Raw genomic sequence first — 24,681 nt, 5'->3', positions numbered from 1 at the left:
GTCCCTGTGCTTTGCCAAGCTTGTTTCAAGTAGGTGCTTTAGACCACTGAGCCATCTCTCCAGCCCCATCTTTCTCATTTTTTAATACTGGGGGATTATACTCAAGTCCTCCATATTGAGCTACATCCCAGCCCTCCCTTTTTTTGTGGTACTAGAAATCAAACTCAGGACTTTGAGCTGGCCTGGCAGGCGCTGTGCTGCTGAACTATATCCCCGGCCTCCAGTCGTTTAAAAAAATAATAATTATTATTTGAGACAGGATCTTACTAAATTGCCCAGACTAGGCTGAAACTTTTGGTCCTCCTGCCTTGGCCTCCCAAGGGCTGGGGTTCAAGGCACGTGCCTACTGCCCAGCAGCTACTGCTCCTCTAAGGAGGGCACCTGATGAGCCACAGAGGTGGGGAGCAGGCTCACAGGCCCCCAGGGGCAGTGCCTGTCCAGCCCCAGCTGGGGGAGAGGCTGTCAGGCTAGGCTAGGGTCAGATCTCCTTCTATGCTGTGGACAGGAACAACTTGGGCCACCACAGATTGGTACCATCACACATTTGAGTCCTGTGACTCAGTCTCTGTACTCGGAAACCCGATAATGTGGTCTCCGCTGTTGCATAACCACAAAGACCCCTCCCCCCACTAAGCCAGCATCTGCCTCCCTAACCCAACCCTGGAGCAGGTGCTTGATCCTTAGAGAATGACAGGTGAGCTGGGCGTGGTGGTGTGTGCCTGTGACCCCTGTATTTGGGAGGCCGAGACAGGAAGAGTCTGAGGCCAGGGGACCACTATGAGTTCAAGGCCAGTCTGACTACGTAGAGACTGAGGCGACCAGGGATCAGGCCTATGGGAGTCAGTGAAAAGAAAGTTTTCTTTTTCAAAAGCTGCCCGGACAGGATAAATTCTGAGGGTACTTGACTGACCTTATCAGATACAAAAGTTAAATTTCTTGTTATATAGATCTTGCTTTATCTTGGTCTTAACCATCCAGCAGAAAAGTATATAAATGAGGTATATAAAGTAAAGCCATATTAATACGATGAGCTGTAAAAGGCTCAAGTCAATAACTTCTGAGGATAACCCACTAATATTATAGACTGCTAGACAGAGTTGGATTGTTTAGCTGAATTCAAACACCTGTAGTATTTAGATGCCAATAGAATATCCACCTCTGACAAGACTAAACAAAAAAAAGGAGATACAAAGGAAAGATCATTTTGTATTTATATATACAAAATAGTTGATAGATATACAGCTACTTTCACTTAATTCAATGAGAAGAAAGAGGTGTACTAATAGTGTTTGGACAGAATATCCTGTCTGCTTCTTGTACTATGGATAACCACTAAGAAGATAAGAATGCACAATGTATTGATTATCGAAACTGTCCTATTAATCAGCTTTGAAACTGTCTCATTCATATTTGTTTCTCAATAAAATTAAAATTAAAAAAAAAAAGCTGCCCACAAGCCTTAGTGTGGTCTGCCTTCGGGCTGTTTTGAGGTTGACTGAGATGCTGCCACTGCCCCTCCCAGATACCAGGCTCTTTGCCAAGCCTGGACAGAGGCAGGAGTGGGAGGGCAGAGGAGGAGACATTCCGGGAGCCTGTGGTCTCTTCAGGGAAGAGAGGGAAGGGGTGGAATGGTTCTAGGTTGAGAGTGGGGAAGGGGCAGGCAGGGGGAAGGTGGAAGCTGTTGCTCCTGGCTGCTGGGAGCACGCAGCTTGGGTCCTCCTCGGCAGGACTCCGTCCTCCCAGCACCATCTGCTTGGACTTCGCACCTGATCTGGACCCATATCCCCATCTTGTCTGTCACTGCTAGGGCCCTCGCGTCGCTTCATGATTGAGTGGCTCCAGAAGGCAAGTCTCCCCTCCTGCCTGTATGCAGGACTCACAGCCAGAGGCAGCCAGAGGCCACTCTTCTTCTCCAGCCTCTGGTGGCCGCCATGACCTCTGCCCCATCTCTACCACTCCACCCAAGCCTGAGCCTCCGGCCTCCACTCAGCTGTCCCTCTGCCCAGCAGGCGCTGTCCCAAAGTGTATGCAGTGCTGGCCTCCTGGGCGAGCTCTGCTCTTTTCTCAGATGTCCCCTTCTCCATGAGCCTTCCCTCATCACCCTATAAAGCTGATAGTTCCAGCCAGGCCAGGTGCCACACTCCTGTAATCCCTGCACTGGGGAGGCTGAGGCAGGAAGATCGCTTTAAGTTCCAGGCCACTCTGGGCTAGACAGTAAGCTCAAGGCCAGCCAAAACTATATGTTTTTTGTTTGTTTTTGGGCAGAACTGGGGATTGAACTCAGGCCCTTGCGCTTGCCAGGGAAGCGCTTATTCCACTGAGCCATCTCTCCAGCCCCTGCCAAAACTATATGTGAGACCCAGTGGGACATATTGGTGATCCAGCTGTCTAACGTGGTGTCACTTACAATATTGTCCCCTCCCTGACAGATACCCCAGGAAGGCTAGACTTCACCTCACTTCTCACTGGCTCCGGTGGCCAGGGCCTGGCACAGAGGCGGTGTTGAATCTATATTTGATGAGTGAATTTGAAGAAGGCTGGAGAGGTAGACAGGGACCAGATCAGAACCATGACAGCAGCAGGCTCACTTCGTGGCCTGGGAAGGGGCCCAGGCGCAGGCTAGGAGGAGGATGGGGGTCTATTACCACCCAAACTGACCCTCCCAGCCCATAGCCCAAGCGGAAGAAAAACATACAAAAGCACCGGGCAGGGGCTGGAGAGATGGCTCAGTGGTCTAAAGCACCTACTTGGAACAAGCTTAGCAAAGCACAGGGACCGCGGTTCAATCCCCCAGCACCACATGCCAGCTAGCCCGCCCCCTGGTGGGCTGAGCTGGCCACACACACACACACATACACACACACAAATAAATAAAATTTTAAAAAAATAATAATAAAAAAATAAAAAGCACCAGGCAGAGACTCAGTGTAGAACAATATTTATTGCACTGCTGGGGATAGTTAAAAAGGAGAAGAAAAACTGACAGAAAGCCTGGAAACCTGAGCTTCTACAACTAGGAGACCAGTGGAATAAATAATACGATCATTTTAACCAGTATATAGCTATGAAAATAAGTTGTATAATAAACAGATTTTTCTAGAAAGATATACATGATAAATTATTGGGTGAAAAGAGTCAGTTACTGATAATGAGACTGTATGATCCAGTGTTTTGAAAAGTCAATTTTGTATGCACTAAAAAAATATATGCACACTGGGGATATAGCCCAGCAGCACAAGCACTGCCGGGCAGATGCAAGGTCCAGAGTTTGATTCCCAGCACCGAAGGAAAAATATATGCACAAGGGTCTCTGAACATGTTTATGGATTTAAAAAAAAAAAAAAAAAAAAAGTAGAAAGCACCAAACCGCCATTGCTCCTTGCAGAGTGGGCTTGGAGGGGGCAGGAAGAATCTTTTGCACCACTTGACTTTTAACAGGCAGACACCACCTTTATTTGGGGAGAAAAAGTGTTTGCAGTGTCTGCGGCAGGAGGATTGCCATGAGTTTGAGGTCAGCCTGGACTACATAGTGACACCCTGTCTCAAAGAAACAAACAAAAACTAGGTAGGTCCTCTTGCAACTTTCTGTCCCCAGAGGGAGACCCTCTGCCCCTACAGTGCAGCCCAACATCAAGCCAGATGACCGCACCTTCCAAGCAGCCAGCCTCGGCCATCTGCCTGTCTCCTGGCCTGACAACCCGGTCTCACCTCCGGCCCGCCAGCCTGTGCCAGGCCAATGGGGCCTACAGCCGTGACCAGTTCAGGCCTCAAGCCACCAGTAAGTGACAGGGCCTGGGCTAGTGTCTTTGAGTCTTCCAGAGACCTAGGACATGGGCAAAAAGTAGCCCACAGGGCAGACAGGCAGGTATCTAACCGGATTCTCTGGCCTCGACATGCATGTTCCAGTGCCTGGGCTTGCGCTAGCTTGGGGATGTCCAGGGAAACCAGTTAGGCTGGCCCCTTGTTATTTTCTTCCCCAACTTTCTTTCCTGAGGAACTGCATGCCCCTAAGCCAGGCAGGGCCACTGCTGCTCTCCTCTCACCCTCTGTGCTCCAGCCCACATCATGGAGCGCCCTTCCTCCCTCACATCTGCCATGACTTCTGGCCAGCCCCTCCTGAGGTGTCCCTGCAGTTCCCAGGACATGGGCTGCCACCACTGAGACCCCCCAGACTCTGAGCTTTCTCGGCCTTGCACTGAACCAGCTGTGCGTGGGCTTTAGCGTGGCTCCTTCCTTGCCTCTTTCCACCACTCCCTCCCGTCTTGACATGAGGAGCTCAGATATAGCCAGGGGCGAAGCTGTGGAGTCCCTAAATCCCTCTCCCCATGACTCTGAAGCCCCGTAGCAGACCTGGCTGGAAGCATAAGTGCAGATGCACTTCATGCCTAACAAGGCCATTTCTGGGCTCTGCAGGAGATCTGGAGAAGGAGAAACGAAGACTCCAAAATATCTTTGCCACTGGGAAGGATCCAGAGGAACGGAAGAGAAAAGGCCCCCCTGCTCGGCAGGAGGAGCCAGCCCATGAGCTGGACCGGTTTGAAGAATGTGAGCTGTGTGTGTGTGTGTGTGTGTGTGTGTGTGTGTGTGTGTGTGTGTGTAAAACTGAATGGGGCCCACAAGGAAAAAGTTCCTGAAGCAGAACCACTGCCCCTCCACAAGGGAAGCGATCTGCTGCCCTCACCCTCGCAGGGGTCTGGGTCCCCCGGTCCTGCACTGATGTCCCTCCTCCTCTGTCCAGTGGTAAGGGAAGTCCAGGAGAGAAAGGAATTCCTGGCTGCCATGGAGGCCCTGGGACAGGGCAGGCAATACCACGGGATCATCCTCACTGAAATCTCCCAGGTAGGAGCAACCAGCAGGGGGTGGTGGGCCTGGGGTGCGGAGCAGATGGGAGAAGCCACAGCAGTCTTGAGCTCAGTCCACATCATCTCGAGCTCTTTCAGCTCCTGTCGGACACTGGCTTTCCCTGATCGCCTTTGCAGAAAATACGGGAAATGGAAGACATTGACCACAAGAGGACCGAAGAACTTACAAAAGCTCTGGCCACCACCTAGCCAGAGATGGAACGGGCAGCCCACCCTGGACGGCTGGAGGCACCTGTACTGGCCCTCACCACATCCAGTGGTGGCTAGCACTGCCCTGCCTATGTCAGCGTGGGGCAGACAGGGCCTTCCCTGGACACTACTGTGGATGCCTCTGAGCCACCCACCCACAGCCACAGACTTCCAGTCCTTTCTGTGACGGCAAGGCCCAGGTCCCAGCACTGTGGACGCATGTTGCCAGGCATGCAGGGTTCTCTCCCTGTCACCTCCAGCCTCTAAGTGTCCTGCTCCTTTTGTTCCTGAACTTAAGACTGAAGGTGTAGCTTTCTTCACATGTCTTAGGAAGTCATGCCCATTTTACTTCTTATAGCCCTGGGCAAGAGTTTAACCACACCAATTAGTTGGCCAATAAAACATTTAACTTGGGTCATTTAACTTGGGTCATTCTGTGAACTACCTTGTTTTCAGAGGAACAATGCTTATTGTTTAGTCAGAGTTTGTAGAGCCCAATTGTCTCTGCCTTTTGGCTGAGAGCAGGGGTATATATATATATTTTTCCCCCCAGGGGTATATTTTGGGGGCACAGGTGGTTTCCAGCTCCCACTTTACATATTCAAGAGCAAATCAGAAGGGATCTGAGCTCAGTTAAGTAGCTCGGCAGACCTGAAAACTAAGGCTCACCAGTACTACAGCCAAGGGCATTTAAACAGCAAGCAGCCTCCAAGCTTCAAACTAGCACCATCCCTCACTAAATGCAGCCAGCAGGGTGAAGCAGAGTGGGGGGGGGGGGTCCTCAAACTGAGGCGCCCTCGCTTTGCAAGTCCAGCTCTGCCTGTATTTTGTGACCCTGAACAAACCCAGAACCTCCACTGTAACATCCACAATTCCCCAACTTAAGCTGCACAGAGTGACCTGACCCCATTTCTCCCTGGCCTCGTGCACAGGACATCAGGACTTCTTTCCCTCAGGTTTCTGACAGCCACCTATCCTCCCCTCTCCTGTATCCTGTCCTCATAAACCAAAATATCTTGGCACTATCAATCCACCCATAAGGTAGGTTGGGTCATGTGACCTGTATTTTTGTTTCTAGAATAAACACGACTGTGTATGTGAGGACCGGCTCAGGAATGTCCATGGAAAGCCTGAGTCACGTTCCCTCAAGGACCTGAGGATCAAGGTAGCATTATGACCGGGTATGTCCGCCACCTCAGAGCCCATCGCATGGCCCTTTGAGGCAGCAAACTAGAGAACCACAGAGCAAATTCAGAGCAGGGGTTAAGGGCCGGCCTGACAGCTCAGCGGACCAAAGTGCCTACTTAGGCAGAGCGCAGTGGCCAGGGTTCGATCCCCAGTGTGCCGTGCTGGCCCACCTGTGGGGCAAGCTGAGACTGTGATGGAGACTGGGTGTGGTGGTGAGCACCTATAACCCCAGCTCTTGGGAGGCTGAAAGCAGGAGAATCACTATGAATCTGATCTGCGTAGTGAGGGGTTAACATTTACAAATTACATACATAGGAATCCCGTACCCCTGGGTCTATATTGATTCCCACAAATGACCAATGACTAAAGTAAGGGCAGCCATGCTTGCAATGTGGGACATGACTGACACAGCCATCTGGAACCCGTCAGGGCCACACTGGGAATCAGAGCTGTCTGGCCAGGAGGCATGGCTAGGGCCTGAGAATTCAAGTTGTCTCCGTTTATTATTGGTGAGGAACACTCTCAGGTTAATACAGTGTGATCTCTTCCCAAGCTGCGTGGAGGGAGGGGCCTGCAGCGCCCAGATGGAGCTTATTTAACAGTGCTGTAACCAAGAGCTGCCGGGCACATTTCCTGGACAAGTGTCCCCGTCACTCATCCTCATCCACAGCCACCCAGTGGGTTGGTGGCCATCAGTCCTCCTGTGGGAAGGAGTTGGGGTGGGGGCAGACAGACAACCGGAGACAGTAGTGATGACCATACGTGGAAATGGGCCAGACCACCAGTGTGGCCAGGGGAGAAAGCCTGAATCTGGGGTCAGGCCAACTAGGGGTCAGACTTATTAAAATAAGAATCAGAGTTAGCACCTACCTGAAGCGTACCTCCCTAGACTGAGGACTGGGACCACAGCTCTGATTTGGGGCCAACCCTGTAGGCCCTCTACAGGGGACTAAGCAATGGGGCAGGCATCAGGGGCCTGTGTGGTGGGAAGTGAGACATCCCATGGAAGAGGGGAGATGAGGAAGAACCCTGGAACTCAGGGTGAGAGAAGATGAGTTGCCCATCTGGCCCATTCACATGTGACACAGCATAGACCACTCAGGAGCCAGCTCAAATTCAACTGTAGACTTCATAAATAGAGCACCTGGATGAGGGGACCCGCGAGATTTAGGGCACCCATGCTACATGGGAGGCAAAGACTCAGGGTCCCAGCTGGGCAGGAGGAAGTCAGTCAGGCAGCCCCTCTGCTGGCCAGCCATGAGGAGCAGGAGCCCAGAGGCCTACAGAGGCACTGGGTGTCAGGCAGTCCTGGCCGGTGTGTTCAGCAGGGAGAGCAGCCATGGAGCTTCCCTGCCAGGTCAGGGACTAGGCAGGATAAGCAGGTGCTCAGGCTCCACCACTACTCTCCTTGGCCCCTGGTCCCTGCTCTTTGAGTCCCACCAAACATGTGGAGACGTCAGAACCTGACAGGGCAGGCTGAGACCTGAGATGGGAGAGGTCACCTGGAGGCTCCCTGCCATTAAGTTGCCTCAGCCTTTGGTGGATCCAAGGGTAGCAGAGGGCTCCCCTGACCCATAAGACCCAAGAGGGGGCAGTCCCAGTGGCTTCCCTCGCCGTCAGCTCTTGTCCCCAGGGGACTTGCTCTTGGTATCACGCTTATTTCCCAACATCTTCAGCATCTTCATAGTCTTGAACTTCCCCTTCTTCTTGCCCTCGGGTTCAGCCTCCTTCTGGAACTCTGCAGCAGAGGAAGAGGGTGCTGTACCAGGTGGGGAAGGGGACTCCTCCCAGGGTGGCAGGGTTAGTGACCTATGTCACTGAGCAGCTGTGTGGACAGTGGCTTGGCCCAGCCACGTGCCTCTCATGGAAACCTTGGGCAAGTCACTTCATGTGCCCGTCTCCTTCTCCCTAGAGGTTGGGGACCATTCTCTCCTAGCGATCAGCAAGAACTGGGAGACTTGCATCTATGTGACCCAGTCTGGGTTGCACTTGACACTCAAAGGCTCACTTTACCCAACTGGGGCTCACGGTCCTATGGGCCCTAACACAGACGCCAAGCATCAGGGCCAGAGGGAACTCAGAACTCATCTGCCACACCAGCCACCAAGGTTACAACAAGGAAAATGCAGGCCTTTGAAGGAGCTGGCCCCAGCTGAGCTGCTCGCAGGCACCAGGCCTGTGCTAAGTGCACTACAGAAGTCTTCTCTACAGTCCCACACAGGAGCGGGGTGCCCAGTCACTGCACTCCGCAGACACAGGAGTGAGGGCACAGCCCACATGCCAAGCTAAGCCAAGCCATCTGGCTCCAGCCTGAGTAGAGACACCCATGAGGCCAGAGTTGCTAGCAGAAACTGAGTCAAGCCAGTGCTCTGTAGCTGCCCCCAAGCAGCCACTGCCGTTGGGACCCTTGGACCCACCCAGCCAATCTGCAGTCTCAAGAGGAACCGACCAGAAGGCCAGCAAGTCCACACTGTGAAAGTGGCCTAGCATACCACAGTCCTATGGGCACCAGGGTGTCCATGGCCACCCTGCAAGGATGGACCAGGGCCTTCCTGCCTGAGGCTGCTGTCCCAGGAAAGCAGCCTGGGACTTTGTACCCTACAACTCTGACGACACTTGTTCCAGCCCTGTATCTGACCTGCCCCTCACCCTCCAGCCCCAGGCTGAAAAACTAGAGCTTGAGGGGCTGGTGAGATGGCTCAGTGGTCTAAAGCACCTACTTAGAACAAGCTTAGCAAAGCACAGGGACCGCGGTTCAATCCCCCAGCACCACATGCCAGCCAGCCCCGCCCCCTGGTGGGCTGAGCTGGCCACACACACGCACACACACAAAGTATTAAAAAAAAAAACAAAAAAAACTAGAGCTCAAGTGCAGAACCCCCACTCCCAAGGAGGGGACTCACCCTTCCTCCTGATCATGGCTTCCAACATCTTGTCTTCCTCTTCCTCCCTGGAACAGGAAAGGGAAGCTGAGCACCCACAGGAGGAACTCCCGGCATCTGAGCCCCATGGGGCTGGAGTGGGGTAGGCTGGGGTCACTGGTGGGGAGGACAGGCCTGGCCTGGGGTGTGGGGCTGCATCCCAGCTCCACCAGGGAGCCATCTCACTGTGAGAGCCCAGCTGTGTCACCTCTGTCGGTCTTCATCCAGGCAGTTGACGATGGCATTGCGCTGCTCAATGAGGGTCATGAACTCCTGCATCAGCACCTTCTCCCGGCTCTTGTCCTCCTCAGTCCAGTCTTTTTCTACCGGGGGAAAGGTCAGATGTGAGTGGCAGGAAAACCCTCTTTCTCCCCAGAACAGCAGGAGAGAATAAAGGTCACTGTAGAAAGGAACCAAGGACACAAAGCTGCCCACCAAAAACACTCTGTGGGGGCCTGGGCAGGGAGCACGATGCATACTCTCAGGACGGAGCCCACACTCATTACAGGGCTTCCAGCTCGAGCTTGTCCTTTCACACACGAGGTGGCCCTGGGAGGCAGGGCCAGAGTGAGCTGACAAGGATGCCCAGAGCTGCCCACAGAGGCCACCCGTGCTGTGCTCCCTGCCCCCCAGCCTGCAATTCCCAGGGCTGAGTGCCCCTACTCAGCACTGCCTCCCCAACATCTGCTGCAAACCTTGCCATCAGCCACTACCCAGGCTGTGACCCCCTCGTCTTGTTCTGGAGACAGAGTGTGGGCTTCAGACCCACCACCCAAGTTCAAATCCTGCCCTGCTACTTCTCAATTCTGGAGGTTGGGGCTGGAGGCTGGCTGAGTTATGTCCCCAATCTATGTGTGGGGAAACTGAGGCTTGGGAAGTTAAATCCTTGACCAGCATCACACAGTTGAGGCAAGGCCAGGCTTTGAACCAGGGCATCCTGACACCAAGAGCTTATCATTAGGCTGTCCAAAGGGTCTCCATCGCTTCCCAGGCTCTAGCAACCAGCTTTGTCCTCAAAAAGCATCTTCTGGGACAAGATGACAAGAGCAGCTAAAGAAGCAGGAAGATAGGACCAGGCCGCCTGGGAAGCAGAGTGCTGTATCCACCCTGGCCACCAGGTGTCACTGTGACCTCCGAGTGGCAGCCTAGCCCAGGTTTCTAGGGATGCTTGAGGTGCCCAAGTGAGAGGGGACCACTGCCTCCAAGGCAGGAAGGGCTGTGTGTACAGGGACAGGCTTGATGCAACACCGAAGGCCACGCCCCAGCCTCTCTGGCCTCCAGCTCCTCATCTGGGAGATGGCAGTGGTGGCCCACACCCACCATTTATTTTTGTTGTTTCAAAGGCTTTTCTTGAAACAGGATCTTGCTGCGTAGTACACGCTGGCATTGAACTCACTGTGTTCCCAGGTTGCCCTTGAATTTGAGGCACTCCTTCTGCCTCAGCCTCCTGAGTGCTGGGACCACAGGAGTGTGCCACCACACCCAACTTGGCTCTGCTGTTCTAGTCCTGCCCTCCCTGCCTGAGGCTGTGGTTCACACCATGCCACAGCCACATATGAAGCCACTGAGGCCCAGAGAGGTAAAAAAACCACCCAAGGCCACACAGCAAGGACTGCCCCTGAGCCTGACGTTCACCTAGAGCCCGTTATCCTCTTCACCATGGACAACCATGCCACCACATCCACGGAGTACTCAGCCTGGCTCTAGCTAGCTGTCACCAGCTGTAACCTCTGCTATCCTAGACGGCTGGAACACCTCCCTGGCCCTTTTCCAGTCAGACAGAAAGACTCAGCTCTGCTCCTCTGACATTCAGGCCAAAGCAGGTGGGCGCTCACCTGGCTTGTTGAGAAGGCACCGGAGCTCGTACTCGACGTCAGCCTGGCGCTGCTCCAGGTTCTGCTGCTTGAAGCTGGGGGGCGGGAACAAGGCGGTAAAGGATTCTGCCTGGGGCCCAGCACCCCAAGGAGTGGTGCCCCAGGGCCAGCTGAGCACCACAGGCCCCGTGCAGGTGCCGGCAGGACAACAGGACTCACATGTAGATGAGCTCCGACTCACGCCGCACCAGCAGGTGCTTCTCATGGATGAGCTTAAACCAGTCCACCAGCAGGTCGTCCTCGCAGCCCTCTACAAGCCAGACTCCCACTCAGGCTCAGTGACCCCTGGAAGTGGGGCTACCAGTGACCCAGCCCCTCCCACCAGACCCCCAGGTAGCTCCGCACCATTGGCCCCGCCTCGAAGCTTCTCTTCCAGCAGGACCCCGCGGTGTTCCAACACATCCAGCTGGCGCTCAATGGCATCCATCTCTCCATAGATGTCCTCCTCAGGGACATACTGGTCTGCCTGGACCTGCCCATGGGACCCTGGTCACTGGAAGGACATCGGGCCCTCCCACCCATTTCTGCTGCCTCTGCCAGGAGCTGTGCCCCTTTCTGGTAGCACTGGCCATGCAAGCTCCCAGAGACCAGGCTCTGTCCACATCCAGCTTGGGTATGGCAAGGGGTCAGGGTGGGGATGACACACTCCTCCATGCTACCCTTTGGGGAAGCTCCTCCCTTCTCAGCCATTGCAAAAGGATTTCCCCATGGGAGTGGGAGGGACCCACTTTAAACAGCAGCCTCTCGCACGAGCACTTGAACATTTGTGTGGTCTACTCCAAATCCCCTGGCTGCAAGTCCAGCCTCCCAGGCAGGCCACCCAAGGGGCCCCTCTGGAACATCACAGGGCAGTAGCCCTGACACCCAGCTGAGGGCTGGAAAGAGGAGTGTGCCAGGCACAGGCCAGCTGGGTCCCTGGGGGTTCCCTACTGACACCTTGCGTTTGATGAGTGGAAAGCCATGTCCTGGGGCAGGTGGCCTCACTGGCTTGGGTCCCTTGGTGGCCTTCTTTACAGTTGGAGACGCTGCAGGCGATGGCTTTCGGTTAAAAGGATTCTCCTTGCAGGAAGACTAAAGACAGGAACAAAACAGAGGTTCAGGCTCAGAAGGTGCAGCCTGACCCATGGATATATGGAGCAGACCAGGACCCTAAGGGCAAGAGGGGTGCTGTGAGGAGGGGAGGGCTCGGGCCAGGACAGGCTCCCCTAGTTCTGTCCAAGGCATGCAGTCATTCAACAAACATTTTCATTTCCAGAACACCTCCTGAATGGCAGTAATAGCACCAGGTGCTGTGCAAATCTCACAACCCGGGCTGCAGCGCGCCTCAGGGGCAGAGCACGGGGTGGGACTCCATCCCACCCTTACCCAGGATTAGGGGAGAATTTCCGAGGCAGTGGGAACAGATGGCAGGGCTCTTAGGTGGCCTCACTGGCCCTGACCTAGTCCCCCAGGCTGGTGCAGCCCCCTGTGGATTCTAAAAGCTGTTGACAGACTCCCCATTGAGCTGGGCATGGTGGTGCATATCCATAATCCCAGCCCTTACTCAGGAGGCTGAGGCAGAAGGATCATTTCAGACCAGCCTGAGCTACAAAGTGAGCTCAAGGCCAGCCTGAACTGCATAGCGAGACCCTGTCTCAAAAGAGAAAAAAAAGTGGGGGAGGCAAGGGAGATGGCTCAGTAGAATAAGCGCTTGCCTTCAATCCCCAGTTCTGAAAAAAAAAAGAGAGAGAGAGAGGGAGGGAGAAAGAACAGAAAGGCTCCCTGAGCTGGAGGTAGAGTAACACTCCCACCCCTCCAAAAGAAACCAGTACAGCTCACAGCCAGCCTGCAATGTGGTCTGTTGTTCTGGTTTCCTCTGAGCAAGTTAGAGGTGTGAAGTACTTCCTGGAGGCCAATGAGAACTGCATTTCCGGCTGGCAGCCCAGAGCATGCTGAGCCTTGGTCAGGCCAGAGGTCCAAGGTGAGACAGCTCCAGGAGCTCCTTGGAGCTCCCCAGCCAGCCCTTCCCCAGGGGGTATGCAAAGGCCCAGCCAGGCAAAGTTCTGCAGCCAGGGTCAACCAGCCAGAGGTGGGAAAGCTGGAATTCTGCCTTCTGGGTCATCATCATCGTCCTTGTCCTTGTCGTCGTCCTCTTTTTTTTTTTTTTTTTTCAGACCAGGGATTGAACTCAGGCCCTTGCGCTTGCCAGGCAAGTGCTTATTCTACTGAGCCATCTCCATGGCCTCTGGAATTCTGCCTTCTGCCTGGCAAAGACGGAGGGGGCAGCTCCTCCCAGCCTGGGAAAGTGCCAGCTCTGTGCCCAGCCCACTTCAGGCACACCAGAGCCCAGGCCAGCTCAGGGACAGCCCTCCAGGCGCAGGCTGAGGGCCCAGCCGGGGTCTCCTACAGCATCGAGGCCCTACGGGTCTCCCAGAGCAGCACCCACCCAGGGAGCCTGCACCAGAGCCAGAGCAGCTCTCTAAAACTGCTGTCCCCCGCCCCCACTGCCTCTGAACTCTCCCACAGCCCAGAGCCCCCAGAAGACCACTTGGGGTTCCACTTCTTGTTCTATACAAACCCGGAAGGGCCCAGCAGAGGCAAATGGCCCAGAACTTCTGAGCCCCCCAGGCTCATCAGCCTTTCCTCAACCCCTGTGCCTACAGCCTCAGGCAGGAAGCAAGTGCTTAAAAGCGAGTTGAGGGGCTGGTGAGATGGCTCAGTGGTCTAAAGCACCTACTTAGAACAAGCTAAGCTCAAGCAAAGCATAGAGACCTTGGTTCAATCCCCCAGCACCACATGCCGGCCTGCCCGCCCCCTGGTGGGCTGAGCTGGCCACACAATAAATAAATAAAAAAAAACTAAAAAAAAAAAAAAAGCGAGTTGAGTTGCGTGGGGCAGGGGACCCTAAGCTGCCCAGCTGCCCCCTCCTTCCACCAAAGGACCCAGGGCTCCTTGGAGCCGTCTGGCATTTGGCACTGACCAGCCCCTCAACAGCAGAACTGGAGGCCCAGAGAAGGTTGGGGCCTTTTCAAAGTCACACAGCAGGCAGTAGAGCAACCATTAGTGCATAGAGGCTGTGACCCAGGCCCAGGGAACGTCAAGTAAGGTCTGAAAGGCACGCAGTACGGCTGGACCAGCAAGGGCCAGGCCACAACTCTAGCTGCCCCACGTGAGGGTCCTGCCACCCTGTGCTGGGTGCTGAACTAGCCAGGGACCTCGAGAGGCCTACAGAGTGGGCACTGTGGCTGTAAGAGGACAAAGCAGGTATCCAAGGCAATGTCCTGACTCAGGAGACCCCAGATTCTTTTTTTTCTTTTGATCTTTTGTGGGGCTGGGGGCACAGCTCAAGGCGCTATGCATGCTTGGTAAGCTTCTACCACTGACCTACACCCCCAAATCTTGTACATTTTATTTTGAGGCAGGGTCTCCCTAATTGGCCCAGGCTGGCCTTGAACTGGCAATCCTCCTGCCTCAGCCTCCTGAGTAGCTGGGATCATAGACCTGCACTATTATGTGGGCTTATTCCAGGACACAAGGCTGCAACAAATGTGTGCCCACAGCCCATGCAGCATCTGAAAAGCCCAACACCTGAGATGGGGCTCGGCCAGCCCCTCCTCATACACGCTTCACCTTTCCGGAAGACAGAGCCCAGGCACAGATTGGGGCCTGGAGGGCCGCCTGCGGCAAGGACAGGAGGGGCCACACCTGACACAGGTGCTTAGCAGGATGCCTCCTGAGCCGTCAGTCTGCTGTGGCTGATCCCGCCCGCTGCAAATTCTGTGCACAAAGGAGCTGCAAACCTCAAGAATGGGGACCCCCATGTCACCCCTTGGTGAGGATGGACACCTACTCTCTGGTGGGGGTCAGGGCCAGGGTGAAAGAAGCCACCCCTCACCTTTTGGATGCACACCTGTTCCCATGAGCAGACCATGAGCCTAGGGGGGCAAGGACAGGTCTACATGCCACCACGCCCAGGGCCCAATGTCAACACAGCCAGAGGGGACAGAAGGGCGGGCAGCTAATCAGGGTCAGTGCTCAGGCCGAGACAGGGAAACGATTGCTGAATGCACAGCGTATGGATGGCCAAAGTGGACAGACAGCTGAACACATGGGGGAGGTCTGGCAGACAGACAGAGGTAAGACAGGGATTTGTGCCTGTGTCCCCTGCACAGGGTGGTGAGCAGGACACAGCCAAAGCCACTCAGGAAGTCAGGGACCAGCAAGGCCTGGTGGTGCACTGTGATCCTAGAACTCGGGAGGCTGAGGCAGGAGGACCAAAAGACTTGAGTATATCCTGGGCAATGTGATAAGACCCTGTTTCAAAATGCAAATTAAACAAAAGGCTGGGGACGTTGCTCAGGGGTTTAGCCCCCAGCACCACAAGAAGAGAGGAGCCAGCGCTGGACCTCCCTGCCCCATGCCCGCAGGGAGAACACAGCCTATGGTGAGGGGAAAGGGCACTCACCTTTACCTGCAGCTGCGGGGATGAGCTTCCAGGGGACGGAGCAGGGCTCTTGTCGCCAACCAACAGGAGAGGTGTAGGGGCGGCACCACTGCAGAGCTTAACCGGCTGGGGAGCTGGGCTGCCTCTTGTCCTGACCTGAGGCGTCTGCTCCATGCTGGGCTGTACCAGCTCCCCAGAGGAGGACAGGGAGGAGTGAGCAGAGAGGCTGGCCGAGTTCCCAGGAGTGCCAGGGGTGCCAGGGGCATGGACAGCAGGCTCCGAGGAGCTCTTGGGCACGGCTGGAGGCTCCAGAAGAGCTCCAGCTGCTGTCTGGCTGCAGCTCTCAGACGCCAGGCTCTCTACACTGAGTGCTGGCGACGGCGTGGCCGAGGGGGGCTCGGAGTGTGAGAGGCGGGAGGTGTGGAGAGCTGTGGGACCAAGCAAGCAAGGGGCAGTCAGGCTTCCAGCCGGAACACGCTCCACTCCCTGAGCATAGGCAGCCCCGGAGGCCAAGCCCTGCCTGTGTGGACAGGCCACAGGCTGGAGGACAGCTGGCGCATGCACAGCAGGACCCTCACCACAGTGTCAGGTCTCTAAGCCACGCTGCCTTTGTGCTCTGGCATGGTGGCTCCTGGCACTTGGGTGGCCCTCGCCCTCATCTAGTAGAACTGCTGCCCCCACTGCCTGTACCCCGACCCCAGCCTTCCCATGCTTGAGTCTACAAGAATGCAAGCTGCCAAGGCAGGCCAGCAGGGTGAGGCCAGCCTCCCTGCCTCCAATCTGCAGCGGGACTGGAGGGTCAGGCACTACCAAGGACCACTCTCCCCTCCTGCAGATGAGAGACCATGCCACCCACACTTTTTAGATGAGGCCACAACTCTGAGGACAGGGCACTTGTCCAGCCATGCCTGGGCATGAGCAGAATGGTGTCCACCTCTAGAGCTCAAACCCCCCACTCCCCCACCTCTGCCCACTAAGGGGTCAAGGAATCAGGCCACCCAAGCAGCTGCATGCTCATCTCTAACATGATGAACCCACTGGGACTCTTGGAGGGAATCACAGGCTCCAGCTGCGGTATAAGGTGACCAAGAGGGTACAGAGACTGGGAGATTGGAATAGCCAGAAAGTACAGCATGCCCTGGTGAGGGAGGAAGTCCTGGGACACTGCCAGGTGACAGCCCAGGTTGTTGGGCAATCCAAGAGTCAGTGACAATGACCCAGTGAGGCAGGGCAGGTGCTAAACCTTACCACGTGGCTCCCAAGCCCAAAGCTAGTGTTCACTTTGGCATTTGTATACCAGGAGCCTCCCAGCACTCACCACACCCATGTTTTTGTTGTTTTTGTTTTTTAGAGACAAGGTCTTGCTAGGCAGCCCAGGCTGGCCTCTAACTCCCAGGGATCCTCCTGCCTCAGCCTCCCAAGTGCTGGGATTACAGGCACAGGCTACCATGCCCAGCTCATTTCCCAAACCCATGTTTAATTAGCACAGCAGAGAGAGTTAAGAAGAGGGGCTTTGGGCCCAGAGCGCTGCGATTCACACCCAGTTCCCACTGCTTTGGTGCTGGGAGGCCTGCAGCAAGTCACACCTGCAGGGGCTGCCCTGGAAGGGCGTGGGAGGGGAAAGGGAACTGGGCATCCAAGGGCTCCCTGGAACAACACCCCTCCTGGTCCAGTTGCCCCAGGTCAGCACAGCTCGGCAGGCACTCACCAAGCGGGGACGCGCTGGGCACACGAGGAGCAGGGCGCTTCTTCGTCTTGGGGCTGCTGGTGGGTGTGATGCCATACCAGGGGTGCAAGGACTTGGGGGTGCTCTCTGGGGGCGCCTGGGCAGGACTAGGGGCCGGGCTGGGTGCTGCTGGGGATGGCTCCTCTGCCTCTTCCTCCTCCTCTTCAAAGGGGTTGTAGGGCTTGGGCTCCCAGGAGGCCCCAGCTGCTGGGCTGCGCAGGGGTACTTCCTCCACTCCACCATTCTCCACCTGCCTGCTGGCCCGGCTAGGCGGCTTGGGGCTGCTGGGGGGCAGCGGGGCTGGCTTCTTCTTGTGCTCTGCCTGCACCAGCGCTATCCACGGGGGCTCCTTCCTGGGGGGTGGTGTCCTGCAGAGGCATGAGCCGGGCAAGGGGTCAGCCTCCCTGCTGCCTCAGGACGTGTGGAATCCATCCCCAAGTGGGTGATGAGAAGCTGCCTTTCTCTTCTCCCCTAGCCCAGGGGCCATCTGGACCCAAAGCCACAATGGGTCATTACGGTCACCTCCCAACTGGGCACCCCAAGGCTTAGACAGAGCAAACCCTTAAGTCACGCAGCCCCAGAAAGGTCCAACAGGGGCTGTGTGTAATACATGAACAAAGCCACTGGCCTCCCCGTGTGCCAGGGTCTTCATCTGCTAAGGGGAGACGAAGCCTCACTGGGCTGTTATAGGCATCTGATGAGTTCCACATCCAGCACCTAAGTGTCACAGCACACAAGGGATCTAAGTGCTAGGACAGCCTGGCTACCCAAAGTATGGCTCTCAAAGCACCTCAGCCAGGCTTTCCCATACCTCCCTGGGTCTCCCGTGTTATGGGGGAGGCAAGGCCAAGAGATGAGGGGTTTCTGTGGGGGGTGTCCCCTCCTGAGTTGCAGGTCCTGAGTTGAAGCTCCCAAACGGAGCCACAGGCAAGGGATCATAGGTAACACTCTCCCTTGCCACCCAGAAATGATTGTCCCTCTCAACAAGGCCCTGTACACCCACAGGAAGCTCTGGCCCCACCAGGGCCCTAGGGACCCCATTCCCATCACCAAGGCTGCCAACACAGAAAAACATCTCAGGGACCAACATACATACCTCTCTGACAGCTTGGGTGTCCCTCTGGGCTTGGGGACAGGGGGTTCCTGGAGTCTTCCTAGATTGGAAAGGACAGTGAGACAGGCCTTCATGGGTAGCAGAGTGGCACAGGAGCCAGTAGAGTGGCTGCCTCTTCACGCAGTGCCCTTTCCTCCTACCCACAGGTCACAGACCCGAGGTGACCACGGCAACCTCCCCAGCTCCTGGCACCTCCCCTGCCCAGCCCACAGGGAGATTAGATAAGCACTGAAGGTGACCAGGAGAACTGTAACAAGTGCAGGTGACCAGGCCTCCTGAGACCTCGCTTGTACTTTACTTGACAGGAAGGAACCCGAATGCCCTCAGATACTCCTCCAGTGTGGGCAGCAAATAGCCTGCTCAGCTGAGGTGTCGCCCCCTCCCGGAAGCCCCTGCCTCCCAGGAAGGGACCCAGGGAGCCAGCTGAGGCCTGCATTGCAGCTCCGGGTAGCTCAGTGCGCCGAGCCCTGTTCTCCCTCCAGCCTTGGAGCTCTCCCCGGCCACACGCTGACAAGCACACACCTCCATGGGGCACGGGAGGTCACATGGAACATGCGTGGGGACGCAGTGACACCTACATGTCCAGAATGCCAAGACACTTGGGTCACACAGGCAAAGACAGAGGCACAGGGACCCCACACTCACACCACCAAACAGCAGCTTAGAGGACTTGTGTCTGCCTGCTTTGAGCTGTATCAGCTTCAAGAATGAAGCCTGGGGCCGGGGAGATGGCTCAGTAGAATGAGCGCTTGCCTGGCAAGCGCAAGGGCCTGAGTTCAATCCCCAGTTCCGCAAAAAAAAAAAAAAAAAAAAAATGATGAAGCCTGGCTAGGAGAGGCTCATGGTGACTGTCTGCGGCAGACCTTGGAGATATGCCCCAAGCCCTAACACTCCTAGATGCACGTGGACACTGGCCCTGGTGGTACCCTCGCTCACCATTCACGAGGCCACCACTGCCACCTTGCTCTGCTGTGCTGTCCTGCTGCAGGCTGCACCGGGGCCGTGGTGTGGGGGGTGTCAGGGCCATGCCATCGGAGGCCTTCCTGGGGGCAGGTGTGGGCCGGCCAGAGATGGGGCTGCTCAGCTCCTGGGGCTTTCCTGGAAGTGGGGGCTTTGTGGGAACATGTGGCCGGGCCTCAGAGATGGCCTTGTGTCCTGCGGCCACACTGGGGCTGGGGCTGCCACCCTCGCCATCCCTGGCTGCTTCTGCAAGTTGCTGGGACTTTGGCTGTGAGGGAGGCACAGGCCTGGCTCCCGCCTGTCCCCCTGGGCCCAGCCTGGTACAACGTTCAGCACACACAAAGGTTCCCGTTTCCGGCCCGCTCTTGTAGGCTCCAGGGAGCAGGGTGCTGGAGCACTGCCGACACCTGCAAGGGACAGGACAGGGGTTTGCTTAGCGGTCAAACGCTGGTTCCCCTCCACCACAGGCCAAGGCTCCTGATTGCCAGAGGACCCTCCCCAAGGGCTCCTAATTGCCAGAAGACCCTGGCTCAGTGCCAGGATTTCCCAGCACGTGCAAATGGTGGCAGCTGCCAGAAACACTGGAACAGTGAAATCTGCACCAGAAATTGTGAAACTCGCCTGGGTCTGTGTTCTAAGAGGAAGTATGAAAGCAGCCCCAGAGGTCTGTCCAGCAGGGGGCTGCCTCAACAGTGGCTCCAGATATCAGGTTGGTGGCTTTCAACCATCTAGATTAGTTTTTGGTTTTTTGGCACTGCTGGAGATTGAACCAGCATCTCAAACATGTTGGGCAAACACTCTACCACTGAGCTACCTCCCAGCCCCAGGGATATGTGGCTTTAATGAAACAGAACACAATACATCACAGTGACTCACACAGGCAAGGACAAATTTTGTTTTTTGTTTTTGTTTTTGTTTTTTTTCTTTAAGACAGGGTCTCACTGTGCAGCCCAAGCTGGCATGGAACATGCTAGGTAGCTCAGGCTGCCCTCAAACTTGCAAGCCGCCTGCTTCGGCTTCCCTCGTGTTGGAATTACAGGTGTGCACCATCAATACCAGGCCAAAGGTTGTCCTATAAAACCTATCTTTCAGTTGTTCACCTACTGACGCAAGTTTCATTTCAGATACTTAACACTTAGTCAATGTCACATGCAAGTTTTGCTTTACTTAGAGCCAAAGTAAAAAGTTTCAAACACACTGCGTGGCCGGCCACATGTGACTGTGTCATGTTCTTCCATGACACTCTGTATCAAGGTTCCACACCCACTCTCACACACGCATACGCACACACACACACACACACACACACACACACTAAACCAGATTAGATGCACATAAGAAGTCAACCTTGGGCTTCCTCTTGTTATATTCCTTTTTTTTTTTTTTTTTTTTTCAGGTTTGTTCTTTGTAACATGAAATGTTTTGGGACTGGAGATGGAGCTCAGGGTAGAGCACTCGCCAAGCATAGGTAAGACTCTGGGCTCCACAGCCAGCAACACAACACACACACGCACATGCACATGCATGTGTGCATACACACATACACAATCTGCAGATTGTCTAATTTTTTACATTTTCCTGGCCTCTTACATTCCACTTTCTTTAACTCTAGCTTCACCCAGAAAGCTACACTTCAATCAAGCTACTGTGATTTTTTTGGAGAGGAAGTCTCGCTATGTAGTTCAGGCTGTAAGGCACATACTGCATGATTGGGGCATTAGAGGTGCCCTGTGTCAATCATGAAATTCTCATTAATTTCATGACTAGGAACATCTCTGTCCCCAGGTGAGCCCCCCTCTGCTGCTCAGTAATGGTGATGAGCCAGGCAGGGGTCTGGCACCCCATGGGTGCTTGGGCCTGGGTCCCTGCCCTGGTACCAAGTGACTCACCGGAAGCAGTGGCGGTGGTACAGCCTGCCCTCGGCCAGGTACCGCTGCACCAGGTGCACATGTTGCTGGCAGGCTGCACACGTGCTGCTGGGGGCCTGCTGGGCACCCCGCTCGGACAGGCTACCTGAGGACAGCTCCTCGCTCTGCAGGGAACAGAGACAGTCATCAGCTGTGCAGTCCCAGAACACTCTCCTGGCCTTCCTATCATTTCTCTATCACGGCCACAGACCCTCAGTTGTGCCTGCAACTTCCCAATGACCGTGTACCAGGGTCAGAGCCCCAGGAGGGGCAGAGGCCTAGAGACTGTCACCATTCCCAGATGAGGACGCCGAAGGCCCCAAAGGGGACAGACCTGCTCTAAGTCACCATGCTGGGATGGAAACACAAAGATCCAGACTTCTGGTTCCTTAGGGTCCCTGCCCCTGGAAAGGCAGCTTCTGCTGCAGTCCCTCCCCGAGGGCTATGACCCTCCAGGTTAATCTTTTTTTTTTTTTAATTTTATTTATTTGTGTGTGTGTGTGGGTGTGTGCGTGTGTGTGGCCAGCTCAGCCCACCAGGGGGCGGGACTGGCTGGCATGTGGTGCTGGGGAATTGAACCGCAGTCCCTTTGCTTTGCTAAGCTTGTTCTAAGTAGGTGCTTTAGACCACTGAGCCATCTCGCCAGCCCCGCCTCCAGGTTAATCTTGGGGTCTCTGCTGCCTGGCACTGTGACCTGGACCGTGTCTCTGCATATCTCCCCACCTGTCCCTAAAGCCTTTGCCAGTCTCGGTCCCACATGGCCTCCCTAGGGCACTGCACGGTGAATCTGACTGTCCCCGGAGCATGTGAATGGCTCCTGTCCTTGGAAAAGGTGACTGGCAGGGTGGCCCCACTTCCCTGCTGAGTGGTCTGGGAAAAATGACCAAACCTTGCTGAGTCTAAGCTTCCTCTTGTGCCACCAGAACCCATGACACTGCCCTCCCAGAGTGGTCACTCAATGGAACCATATGGGGGGGTTGGATCTGTGACTCAAAGGAGTCAGGGGACAGTAGCTCTATTCCACATGTAGCTACTGGTTGTCCCATGATAGCAAGGTCACAGTGGAGCCCATAGAAGGAACTGGACTCTGACCCGCGCCCCTGTCCTAGTTTGGGAGACCCAGTTCTCTAAGCTAGTGGGGAAAGGGCAGAGAACACCCTTTGAATGCCACCAGGGCCAAATTGCTTATGACAGTTACTGCAACGATAACTGTCCCCCAAGGCCACCCTCTCTACCTTGGCACCAGCCTACCTGAGTGTCATCTGGTTCAGCTGGGGAGGGCGCTGCCGATGGTGGGGATGAGGTGACCAGGTCCTTCCTGGATGTTGAGATGCCAGCTGTGGAGATGGAGGGCACATGAGGCTGTGGGGAACTTGTGCCTCAGAGGCCTCAGCTGCCACAGACCTGAACCAAAGCCTGGGGCAGTGGCCAAGAGCAGTCTCCCCTCACCAGGACCGGGGACACTTTCATTTCCAAGCCATGTCCTGAGGACAGGCCACTTAACCTTACCGAGCTTCCATAAAACAGGGACTGTAATTCCCACTGTGCAGGGTCAACAAGAGCAATGCTGCATGGGGACAGTCACAGAACTCCCATCAAGTGGCAGGATGAGCAGCTTCCTTCGGGGGAAGTGAGCCGCAGGGAAGGAAAAGAAAAAGCACACGGCGCCGGACTGAAGTCTCGGGAAGACAAGCTCAGGCCCCAGGGCCCTGGGTGGATGAGGAAATGCCCAGCCTAACCCCAAGTGACCAGGTACAGCCCCTTGGTAGGGGACACCCCCCCAGGGCTCCCCCAAGGCCAGCTCTTCCCTACCCCGCACATAGTCACCAGGCCCCTCTCTGTACACAAGTTGAAATAAAACCCCAAATCCAGAGAGGTATACACAAAATAAAGGGCACTGTGTGGCAACATAAACTGCAGTCTCAGACTTGGGGAGGCAGGAGGAAGGCATGTTGGAACTCAGCCTGGGTAACTGAGTAACTTAGTGAGACTGTCTCAAAACAAAAAAATAAGGGCTGGGATTACAGCCTGTGCTACCATGTCTGGCTGTAACCAGCACACTTAAAAGTAAAACAAGCCTGGCATGGTAGCGCCATGTCTGTAATCCCAGGGCTCGGGGAGGCCAAGGCAGGAGGATTGCCATTCAGTCCAGCCTGAGCTCTCAAAATAACAAAAAGCCTGGAGATGTAGGTCAGGCAAAGGCCTTGAGTCCCATTTCCAGTACTGCCAAAAAAAAAAAAAAAAAGGATTTTTAAAATTTGTTTCATCCTTTTTTTTTTGGAGGAGTGGGGGTTGGGGATTGAACCCAGAGCCTTCACACCTAGCTATATCTCCAGTCCTGCAGCCTGTTTTGTTTTACTTTGTTTTCTGAGATAGGGTCTCACTAGCTTGGTTGCAAAATAGAAAAACATCTGCGACTACAGAGCGCCTCACATGTGGCAAGGGGAAGAGCTGTTTCCCAAAACTTGTTTCAGTTACACACACGTGCATGAACTTGGAGTTCCACGGGAAATGAATTTCTTCCAATGAGTCATGAAAAGCTCTGGACCTCGGCAGGTCCCTACAAGACCTGCCTCTGCACTGCCAGCTGTCCTTATCTCCTGTCCTTGGCCTGATTTCTTCCCAGATCTTTTTTCTTTTGGCAGGAGTGAGGGGAAGGGTTTGAGAGAGTCTGGCTACGTAGCTTGGGCAGGCTTTGAACTCACTGTGTAGCACAGGCTGGCCTCCAACTCCCTGCAAGCCTGCTATTCCACTCCTGAGTATCTAGGATCACAGGCGCACAACCCCACGCCCACCCCAGCACGTTTAGCATGTACACACGCGCGCACGCACACACACACACACACACACACGCTGCTCCCTTCCCTGTTACCTCGCTTGCTCCTTCCTTCACTGGGCTCATCTGAAATCATTCTACCTAAAGATCTGCCCCCCCCCCCCCCCCCCCCAGCAGGAGCACAAGCTCTGTCTGTGTCTCTCAGCAGCGCCCCCAGCGCGTGCCTGGCACACAGCAGGGCTCATAAATATTTCTGAAGGGCATGAGCCGGTGCCAGGGGCTGGGGATACAGAGCTGTGAACAATGCAGAGGTCTGGAGAGGAAGGAGGACAAGAAAGGACAACCGTATCGGGCTGCAGATGTGGCTCAGTGGCAGAGCGCCAGCTTAGCATGCACGGGGCCCTGGGTTCAATCCCCGCACTAAAAGTTACATATTATGACTGTGCCCCAGCAGGGCTGCAGGAGCATCAGGAAAGTCAGGGCCACAGCCTGTATAAAGACAGAAGCACAGAAGCAAAGAATCCACCAGGGGGCAGGAAGGGGGCTGGGGAGGGAAGATGAACAAGAAGACAGGCTTAGAGTAAGAGATGGGTGTGGTGGTGCACACCTGGAAGCCCAGCTCTCAGGAGGCTGGGGCAGGGGCTCCACAGCAGCTCAAGGCCAGCCTGGGCTATAATAGTGAGTTCAAGACCAGCCTATACTACCTAGCAAGATCTTGTCTCAAAAAAAAAAAAAAAAAAA

General features: G+C 55.2%; 2 protein-coding genes across 4 annotated transcripts in view; one reads left to right on the top strand and one right to left on the bottom strand.

Moving 5' to 3' along the window:
- CUNH22orf23 (chromosome unknown C22orf23 homolog) overlaps positions 1–5,472 on the top strand; it is a 15,894-nt gene extending 10,422 nt beyond the window's left edge. The window contains exons 3-6 of one of the 3 annotated variants that reach the window (XM_004634605.2): positions 3,596–3,778; positions 4,414–4,545; positions 4,739–4,839; positions 4,980–5,472. In XM_004634605.2, the coding sequence (XP_004634662.1) occupies positions 3,596–3,778; positions 4,414–4,545; positions 4,739–4,839; positions 4,980–5,051 (488 nt within the window). In that variant the 3' untranslated portion in view covers positions 5,052–5,472. Of the gene's footprint in view, positions 1–3,328; positions 3,779–4,413; positions 4,546–4,738 lie in introns of those variants that run through there. The other 2 variants (XM_023718915.1, XM_023718916.1) reach the window with 2 other exon arrangements.
- Positions 5,473–6,455: 983 nt separating this feature from the next.
- The window catches only part of Micall1 (MICAL like 1), a 26,955-nt gene continuing 8,729 nt past the window's right edge, over positions 6,456–24,681 (bottom strand). Inside the window, exons 4-16 of the mRNA XM_004634604.2 lie at positions 22,416–22,501; positions 21,147–21,289; positions 19,234–19,664; positions 18,280–18,337; positions 17,166–17,551; positions 15,479–15,885; positions 11,971–12,105; positions 11,380–11,506; positions 11,194–11,284; positions 10,996–11,069; positions 9,369–9,483; positions 9,143–9,189; positions 6,456–7,977 (exon numbers count right to left, since the gene is read on the bottom strand). Of these exons, the coding sequence (XP_004634661.1) occupies positions 7,856–7,977; positions 9,143–9,189; positions 9,369–9,483; positions 10,996–11,069; positions 11,194–11,284; positions 11,380–11,506; positions 11,971–12,105; positions 15,479–15,885; positions 17,166–17,551; positions 18,280–18,337; positions 19,234–19,664; positions 21,147–21,289; positions 22,416–22,501 (2,222 nt within the window). The 3' untranslated portion in view covers positions 6,456–7,855. The remainder of the gene's footprint in view (positions 7,978–9,142; positions 9,190–9,368; positions 9,484–10,995; positions 11,070–11,193; positions 11,285–11,379; positions 11,507–11,970; positions 12,106–15,478; positions 15,886–17,165; positions 17,552–18,279; positions 18,338–19,233; positions 19,665–21,146; positions 21,290–22,415; positions 22,502–24,681) is intronic.

The sequence above is a fragment of the Octodon degus genome, unplaced genomic scaffold, assembly GCF_000260255.1.
Source record: "Octodon degus isolate 3935 unplaced genomic scaffold, OctDeg1.0 scaffold00064, whole genome shotgun sequence".
Classification (NCBI taxonomy): domain Eukaryota; kingdom Metazoa; phylum Chordata; class Mammalia; order Rodentia; family Octodontidae; genus Octodon; species Octodon degus.
Note: the sequence above shows the minus strand (reverse complement) of the source record. Positions and strands in the feature narration are given on the sequence as shown.